The 9,685-nt window shown below is 41.3% G+C and overlaps 1 protein-coding gene across 1 annotated transcript in view; it reads left to right on the top strand.

The window, feature by feature from the left end:
* The first annotated feature begins 5,672 nt into the window (after positions 1-5,672).
* pde3b (phosphodiesterase 3B) overlaps positions 5,673-9,685 on the top strand; it is a 123,377-nt gene continuing 119,364 nt past the window's right edge. Inside the window, exon 1 of the mRNA XM_043705806.1 lies at positions 5,673-5,741. Coding sequence (XP_043561741.1) covers positions 5,673-5,741 — 69 coding nt within the window. The remainder of the gene's footprint in view (positions 5,742-9,685) is intronic.

Below are 9,685 nucleotides of genomic sequence, written 5' to 3' on the forward strand. Positions count from 1 at the left end.
TCTCCCCACCCCCACCCTCCTCGAGCTTATCTCTCCACGCTTCAGGCTCACTGCCTTTATTCCTGATGAAGGGCTTTTGCCCGAAACGTTGATTTCGAAGCTCCTTGGATGCTGCCTGAACTGCTGTGCTCTTCCAGCAGCACTAATCCAGAACTCGGTATCTGTCAGCCATTCCTGAAGAAGGGCTTATGCCCGAAACGTCGATTCACCTGTTCCCTGGATGCTGCCTGACCTGCTGCGCTTTTCCAGCAACACATTTTCAGCTCTGATCTCCAGCATCTGCAGACCTCACTTTCTCCTCTGGGCTCCTGATGACTTCTCACTTACTCAATCAGCTACTGCTTCCAGGTTATCCCCTGAGACAGACTCTAGGCCAGTGAATAGAAGACTTTTGGAGGAGAGTAGGCCATCTGAGCAGTCGAAGCAGGTGTGAATAGTGATGGTGGAGAACAGCTGAGAGCCAGTGAGCTCAGTCCAATGCAGGTAGTTAGAAAATCTGCTCAGGTCAAGGCTAATGCCCACCATCGGATCCCAGTATAAGCCCCAAGGTAAGATGTCAGCCCACTTCTTGAATTCTGAGAAACATGCTTTAGTCAGTTAGACAATTTCTGACCCCCACAGCTGCAAGAATCCTCCCTAATCCCATAAGAGTCTCCTTATCCAGACAGCAAGATTTCTGGCAGCTTCCTTTGTACTGTGTTAGTTTCAATAACTTTTCTCAGGTTTTCTCAGTGAGCATTTGCTGTCACCCCTGCAACTTCAATGAACTTAAAGGAATGCAATGGATAGCACTCTATCTGGGTTGAGAATGGAAACCAACTTTTTACATGTTTTCGAATGACAAATTTTTCTACGTTTAATAAATTGATTTTCAGGAACACATTAGGCTTACTAAATGAGGGATAATTTTTGGTCGCCACTCCAAACTGCTTGTGAGCGACTGATTCCCTACTCCTTTCCACAGCTACAGCACTTGATAATGAAATGAACTTCAAACTTCATGTAATTTTTATGGAATCTCGTAGACTGCCTATTTCCACCTCTGTAATATTGTTCATCTTAATCAGGTCCGTCAGCTGCTGAAACCCTACTTAATGGCTTCATCATCTCCATACCTGACTCTTCCATTACACTATTGTCTGGTCATCCACATTCTATTTACTCAAAACTAAGGTCATCTGTCCGTGTGTTAAGACACAGCAAGTACCATTCCTTTTTCATCACAATGCTCTCTGACCTATAATGATTCATGTTAGTTAATGTCTTGAATTAAAATTCTGATATTTGTTTTTAAATCCTACAATGGCAGAGCCCCTCCCTTTCTCTGCAATATCCTCCACCCTCTCTATAGTGATTGTAACACTCGGGTGTTTGCCTATCTTGAGAGTTGGTTCAGTGTGTGTGCACGCGTGCAAGGACTCTCCTCCTTGAAGGGGACTGTCCCTGGACTAGCTGCCCTAAAAAAAGAGAAAAAAATATATAATCAGGAGAGGAGCACTACCGCAGTTAGGCGGTAGTGTGGGTGTTAAATTTATGGAAAAAAAATAAAAAAAAAATAAACAGGAGTGTCAGATATCTTGTTTATTCTGAGAGCTGGCTCTGAGGGAGCTGGATCAGTGCCAAGGAATCTCCACATATAAATAAAGGGTGACTTGGGGGGTGACAGGATATTGGCCTTTGTGGAGTTATTTCACCCTCAACTGTCCAAGATATTTGCACTCCACTAATTCTGGCCTTGCTCCACCTTTGGATAGCTGTGCCTTCAGTTTTTGAGACCTCAAGCTCTGGAATTCTCTTCCCTTGTACTTCTCCAAATCTTTGTTAAAGAAACTATAAAAGTATATCTTGATAATAATCGTAAGCATGGATCATAACCAAAAATTACCTTGGGACACTGTAAAAATTTAATTCCAAAATATGCATTTTAAATTATGTGAAACTTGAAAGGGTTTAGAAAGACTTACAAGAATGTTTCTAGCATTGGTGGGTGTGAGCTATAGGAAGAGGCTGAATAGACTGGGGCCATTTTCCCTGAAGCGTCAGAGGCTGAGTGGTGACCTTGCAGAGGTATATAAAATCATTAGCAGCATAGGTATGGTGAATAGCCAAGGCCTTTTCCCAGAGTAGGACAGTCCAGAACTAGAGAGCACAGGTTTCGGGTGAGAGGGGAAATACATAAAAGGGACCTGAGGGGCAACTTTTTCACTTAAAGGATAGTGTGTGTATGGAATGAGCTGCCAGAGGAAGTAGTGGAGGCTGGTACAATTGCAACATTTGGAAGGCATCAGGAAGGGTATATAAACAAGAAGGGTTTAGAGCAATATGGGCCAAGTGCTGGTAAATGGGACTAGATTAATTTATATTGGGTTGGCATGGACAAGTTGGACCAAGGGGTCTGTTTCCATGCTGTCGAACTCTATGACTCCAGGGACAGAAATTCCCACCAGCAGCTGCCCCACACCTGTGGGAATGGTTGGGCAAACCTTGAATTTGGTTGCACATCAACTGTGCGGGTCCTTTCATGGGTTCAATGTTCTTAGTCATTGTAGACGCCCACACAGATTGGTTGGACTTGCATAGAGTCCATTTGTCAAACATGGGGCTGATGATAGAAAAATTGCACGTAACTTTTTTCATCACATGGAGTTTCTGAAGTGTTGGTCACAGATAATGGGCACTCATTTACCAGCAGAGAATTTGGTTATTTCTTAAAGTTGTCTGGAATTTGATCTGTAATGGGTAGAATTCTCTGCACCAGGTTAAGTCTAATCTTCCTGGACCTGTGGGATAGGGTGAACCAGCGTCAGGAGCTCCAATGCCAGGTGACTGAGACCATTTGATACAGGGGACGAAGTTTGGTGTAAGAATCATGGAAATGATCTGGCATGGCTAAGAGGCATGGTTGAGGCGAGGTGAGGACCAATGCCATATAAAGTTTGGATAGGTGCAACAGTCCTGAACAAGCAAGTAAACCATATGAAAGCTGCAAATGACGCGGGAACAAAATTTGCCCTGCCCCGCAGAACAGTTGGAAATGCTGCCGGAACCATGGATTCACCCTCTCCATCAAGCATTGTTGGAGTCTTCTGAATCAGAGGTGGATGTGACAGATGTAGCCACCTTGACTTCCTTGCCTGGAAATAAGTGTGAAGTTGCACCAAGGAGCTCCTGGCTCACGAGATGAGCTCCTGTGCATTACACGCTGTTCTATATTGGACACCAAGGAGGTGGAACCTAACTCGGTGCTAAAACACCCTAGGAGGCTCTCCAAGAATAAGGACTGGCCAATGTCTGAGGACTTGGAGAGAGCTAATGATTGTCGCGAGGTCAACCAATTGGATATCATAGAATAGGAGTTCACTGGTTTGGGTTGTTAATCTGGGCTGAAAATGTGTTGCTGGAAAAGCGCAGCAGGTCAGGCAGCATCCATGGAACAGGAGAATCGACGTTTCGGGCATAAGCCCTTCTTCAGGAATGTTAATCTGGTCCTATCAGGGAGCCCTGGCTGAGATATAAAATAAAGTGTGTGAGAAACACTGACACTCTGGTGCCTGATTCTGAATGAGGCAGCATTACAGTTCAGGGCTGTTCATGTGTAAATAAAGGGTGACTTAATGATGGAATACTGGCCTCTGGAGTTATTTCAGATTTCATGCATTGATATCTGATCAGTAAGTTCTCTTTCTAGAATATATGCTATTAGTCCCTGTTTCTGCTCTATACCTCAGTGTTTTATAAATAATTATATTTTAATCTTCTACGTGAGATTTTTGTCTTTAACAACTTCTGGTTGGTATGAATGCAATGTCACTCCCATTGACTTGATACTAATGGACTCCAACCAGAATTAATTAAGGTCACAGTACAGATTTTGTAAATTTTTCATGCCCCAGCTAAATTCCCAAAGCAATCAATAAATTATTTTCTGCATTTTCATTTCAAGTCACTGCTGAATGCTGGGGGTTCATCATCTTTTCAGGCATTCAATGCAGACTTCATCCTTTCTGTCCAAATTATATTCTTGGAGTTTTTAGCTGATCAACCTCCTCAAACTGAAAGTAACAATTTTTGGTGTAGATGTGTGTTAAATATTTGTGAAAGCAGATTGTTCGAAACTTGCACCGCAAATAGCAGTGACATTGTCTCCCTTTACTCCATTGAAACCGATATTGTGAAAATGCAGAAGTCGCTGTCATTGATGGTATGATTTATTTCAACCCTAGGATGTGGATTTCTCTGGAAAGCTTGAATTTATTTCTCATCTTTACCGACACGTAATGTTGTATTAACTTGTTAATTGATGCAGTCTGTTTGGTAGAGGTCCAGTGTATTGTGAGGATGGGAGTACCAGGCTTTTGACCCAGTGATGATGGAGGAACATGAATATATTTTTAAGGCACTAGGGAACTTGGAGCTCATGCTGTTCCCATATGCTTGCTGCTCATGTTCTTTTCAGCTTTAGAGCTCACAGGTATGGAGGATGCAAAGAGTCTTGGCACATTGCTGCAGTGCATCTTCCAAATGCATGTCCTGCAGACATGCTGCACAATGGTGGGCTGTTTTCTCCTGGGTGAAATTTAACTTCTTCATTGTTTTGGGAGCTACACTCATTCATGCAGTTAGAAATAATTGTCACTTTCATGCGTCACACTTGTGCTTGAGGACAATTTAGGGAGTCAGGATGTAAGTCACTTGCTCAAGAATGCCCAGTCTCTGAACTGCTGTTTGACACTGTATATTTGTGGCTTGTCCAGTCAAGATTCTAATGAATAGTCACTTTTGCAGGATGTTGATATTTGACATAGGTAAAAGTAATTAATGTGTGGTAATTAGACTCACTCTTGTTTGAGATGGTCAGTACCTGTCACTTGTGTGGTGTCCATGTTACTTGCCAGTTATCAGCCCAGTCTGAATGTTGCTTTTGTCTAGCTGCATGCAGGCACCAACGACTAGAGGTGGAGGTGTGAGGGATAAACTGCACTCTTTATAATCATCAGTGAAGATTATGATGGGCGGAGAGCCATTGGTAAAGCGACTAAAGATGATTGAACTTAGCACAATTCCAAGAAACTTCTGTAGTAACACACTGGAGCTGGGATATTTGGCCTCCGCAGCTAGAACATCAGCCTTCATGCTTTGTATGAGTCCAGCCAGTGAAAAATTTTATGCCTAATGACTTTTGGTTTTCAAATTACTAAGGCATCAGATGCAACACTTTGTCAAAAGCTGACTGATGTCAAGCTTTGTAATTTTTACCTTATTTCTGTAACTCTGCTCTTGTTCCTGCTTAGATCAGGGTTGCAGTAAACTCTGGAGTAAAAGGGTCTTGGCTGAAGCCAGTTAATCATTGATCAGCAGATGATTCGTGAGAAGACAACATTTGATAACACGATTGATAACTTTTCATGATTGGTCATGATTGAGAGGAAACTGCAATTTGTCACATTAGTTTTGTCCTGCTTCTTGTAAACAGGATATAGCTGGGTAATTTTCCACTTTATTAGATAGATTAAAAATGTTATGCAAGTTAAAATAATTATTTATTTTGAGGGATTGTGTTGAGATTTTGTTGCCTGTCACTTTTTGATTTTCAGATGCTTGCTTTTGGCTTTACAGGGCTCCTTAGATCGACAGATTTAAGTTAGATATCAAATTTTTCTTGAAAGAGGAATATGAAAACATGTTTTATGGCTCTGTTAAAAGCAACTAAAGAAACAAGAGACTCAGTGATGGTTTGGCAGGTAGGTAAAGATCAAAAAATTAATCAGTTATTCTTCATTTACAAACAACATCTACACTGTTCTCCAGTATCTGATTTTAAAGCATGGTCAAGTCCTGAAAATCTGGCTGTTCTGGGTCAACTGTTTACCAAAATGTTTCCAAACAATGTTGAAATGAAGAAGACACCTATTGTATGGGAGAAACACTCAAAGTTCAAGGACACAAAAATAAGTCTTTCTCAAAACTTTTTTCCTCTAGCCTAGACCTGTTTAGTTTAAAGTTCATTCACAAAATAATGTGTTTGATAGACATAAAAGAGGGAAAATGACATGAGAAAGGATTTAACTATTTCCATTTTTTTGTTTGGCTGTTCTAGCAGAAGTTTGTATACTTGAAAGCAGGGAAGGAGAACTACTTTTGAAAGAAAATTGAGATAGTCTACAAGGAATGAGTTGGGAAATTGCATGCATGAACTAACATAACATAAAAACATAAGAAACGAGCAGGAGTCGGCCATCTGGCCCTTCGAGTTTGCTCTGCCTTTCAATAAGATCATAGCTGATCTTTTTGTGGCCTCAGCTCCATTTACCGCCCTCTCACCAGAACTCTTAATTCCTTTAATATTCAAAAATTATCTATCTTAGCTTTAAAAACATTCAATAAGGAGGCCTCAACTACTTCACTGGGCTTGGAATTCCACAAAAATACCTCAAAGTGTGAAAGTGAGCAATGTAGTCCATTGCTTGTGCCTTGTCTCAGTCTCCTGTGCAATGAAGGGCTGTGTTGCCTCACCAAACAAAAACTTGTCCCTTCGTCAATGGATAAATTGGTGGAGTAGGCAGATAGGTGGCTGATGAAGTTCAATCTGGAGAAGTGTGAGATGATGCATTTTGGGAGAAGGGTCATGAAGATTCACTATAGTAATCCACATGGTCAAAGTGAGTGAGACATTGGAATGAGAAAGACAGAGTATCTGGCAATTTGGATGAAAGTGTGATTTGAACTGGTAGCTCTTTTGCAAATGTAAGAATAGAGCAAAATTCTGAATTAGACCTTGAAGCAAAACTTCAAGCCTAGTTTAAACAGATAGCTTTTATGTATCATGCTCCTGTAATACCTTGTCTGAATCAGATGTTGATTACAATAGTGGGAAATTAAGAAAACCAAGTGACTCATTAAAGCTTTTCTGTATTAGAAGGCTTTATAAGAAAGACTTTGCTCGGGTGACACGGAAAGAGTGAGCATCTGGGAATTTGGGTCAGTGTGATTTCAAATTTTAGACAGGTGAAAAGGTGCTTTAATTAAGGTTAACAGCAAAAAAGAAAGTCTCCAGAATAAGAGGTGAACAGGAGAGAAAGAAAGGTATGGACTGAAAGGCCTGGCTACACTAAAACCAGTGGGGTGTGAAAAGAACATTGGAATCTGAGGAATAAACAATATTGGAAGGAAGAAAAATTGGTAACAGGAATTTGAATAGATTTTAGGCAGTCTAGAAGACAGGAGAAACAAAGCTGAGTATTAAGTGGAACAGTGTCAAAAAGACTGAATTAAGGGCATTCTTCATCAATGCATGTCGCATTCACAACAGTGTAGATGATTTAAAGGCATAAATCAAGATACAATATGGGTATGATTTAACTACAATTATAGAAGCATGGTTGCATGGTGACCAGGACCAGGAACTGAATATTCAAAGATATTAGACATTTAGGAAAGACAGGCAAGAAAGAAAAGGAGGTGGAGTTGCTCTAATAATAAAGGTGTTTCAGTACATAAGTAGAGGATCTCTCTGATTGGAAGAAGAATGTGTGAAATCTATTTACGTGGAACTTAGAAACAGCAAGAGGCAGCAAACATTGTTGGGGTTATTTATAGGCTACTGAATATAGTAGTAGTGGTATTAATCAGGGAATGAGAAAAGCATGTAATATAGGTAACACTCTAATTATAGGTGACTCCAGCTTGCATATAAACTGGGTAAACCAAGTGAGGACTGAAGATGTGGAGACTGCACTTCTAGATTGTAAGGGACATTTTCAAGAGTAATTTAAGGTTAAAAGAAAGACCCTACAAAGTTGCCAGGGATAGTAGTAAATCTGAGGAATAGAAGATTTTTTTTTTGTCTCGGGCTGTGGACAGCTTTTTAATTTAATTTGATTTATTTTAGTCACTTACCAAAGTACAGTGAAGTTTTGTTTTGCGAGCAGAATGGGCATATCATAGCAAACAAGGACATACAGATCATAGGGTGCTTAGGTAGAACGAGGCACACAAGATTACGGCTGCACAAAGCAAGATCAACGTTGTTTGAAGTTAGAGAGGTTCATTCAGCAGTCTAATAACAGCAGATTCTGGCTAGGCAGAGGGCAGTTAAGATGAACCACATACTGTGGGTCCAGAATCACATGTCAGCCAGACCAAGTAAGGATGGCAGATTCACGTTTCTAAAGGATATTTGAGAACCTGATGGGTTTTTCCAACAATTGACAATGGATTCATGGTCGTTATTAGACAGTTAATTCCAGATTTTTATTGAATTCAAATTCCACCCTCTGCCGTGGTGGGATTTGAACCCAAGTCTCCAGAACATTTGCTGAGTTTCTCGATTAATATTATACCATTGCTTCCCCTATTTTAAGAATATACCAAAGGAAGACGAAGATAATGATAAGGAAAGTGCGAATAGGATATGAACACAATCTATTAAACATAAAAACAGAAAGTAAAAGTTTCTGTTGGTGTGTATACAGGAAAACTTTTGCATAAATGAATGTGGATCCATTATCAGCAGGGAAATTAGATTAGATTAGATTACTTACAGTGTGGAAACAGGCCCTTCGGCCCAACAAGTCCACACCGCCCCGCCGAAGCGCAACCCACCCATACATTTACCCCTTACCTAACACTACGGGCAATTTAGCATGGCCAATTCACCTGACCCCTGCACATTTTTGGACTGTGGGAGGAAACCAGAGCACCCGGAGGAAACCCACGCAGACACGGGGAGAACGTGCAAACTCCACACAGTCAGTCGCCTGAGGCGGGAATTGAACCCGGGTCTCTGGCGCTGTGAGGCAGCAGTGCTAACCACTGTGCCACCGTGCCACCCACAAATTTAGATTGATAATAGAAAACTAAGAGTGAAGCAAAAGAATACTGTCTGTTTCCACTCAGGAAGATACAAAAAAATCTCCCAGTGAGAGAGATCGAAGTGGCTGTGGAGAATGAGAAATTGAAGAAAATTAGTATTTAAAAGAAGACTCTCTTATAGCCAAATCAATGAGGCCGAAAGTTGATAAATCCATAGATCCTGATGGTCTACATCATGTTTGAAGAGGTGGCTGAAGAGATCATTGCTGCATTAGTGATTATCTTCCAAAATTCTATTGAGTTGTTACAAAATGTGATGACTTGGATAAGGAACAACAACATACTATAACCAAGTTTGCAGCTGACACAAAAATAGATGGGAAGGCAAATGGTGAGGATCATATTTGCAGAGGAATACAGAGGAACCTAGATTATCCAATTACCAATTATCCGAAAATCGGATTATCCAAAGGAGATCTCGAGGTCCTGACAGAAACATTGCATCAAAGATGTGTGACCTACACTGATCGTGTCTTTTGTTAAGTGATTAAAGGTGCTGCCGAAAACAGTCCTGGACTGATGGGAGCACAGGCACTGTCTCTCAATGACTGACCTCGCACCTACCCTAAACCCCCTTTCCCAGATAACTTGACATTGTCCTGTACAAGGCAGAGGTGGAACCTGTCAAAAGGTTAAAGTAAAAAGTTGTCTGTGTGTGTGAGAGCGAGAGAGAGAGAGAGACCGCGCAAAAGGCAGCAGCAGCAGTCTTGTTGCTGGTGTCCATTCCGGATGCCCCGGAGAGTGGGTAGGGGTGGACGGTGTGGGGGCAGGTGGGGAGTGGTGTCGGGGGGGCTGATGTTGGGGGCTGACGCGG

Source organism: Chiloscyllium plagiosum, chromosome 16 (genome assembly GCF_004010195.1).
Source record: "Chiloscyllium plagiosum isolate BGI_BamShark_2017 chromosome 16, ASM401019v2, whole genome shotgun sequence".
NCBI lineage: Eukaryota > Metazoa > Chordata > Chondrichthyes > Orectolobiformes > Hemiscylliidae > Chiloscyllium > Chiloscyllium plagiosum.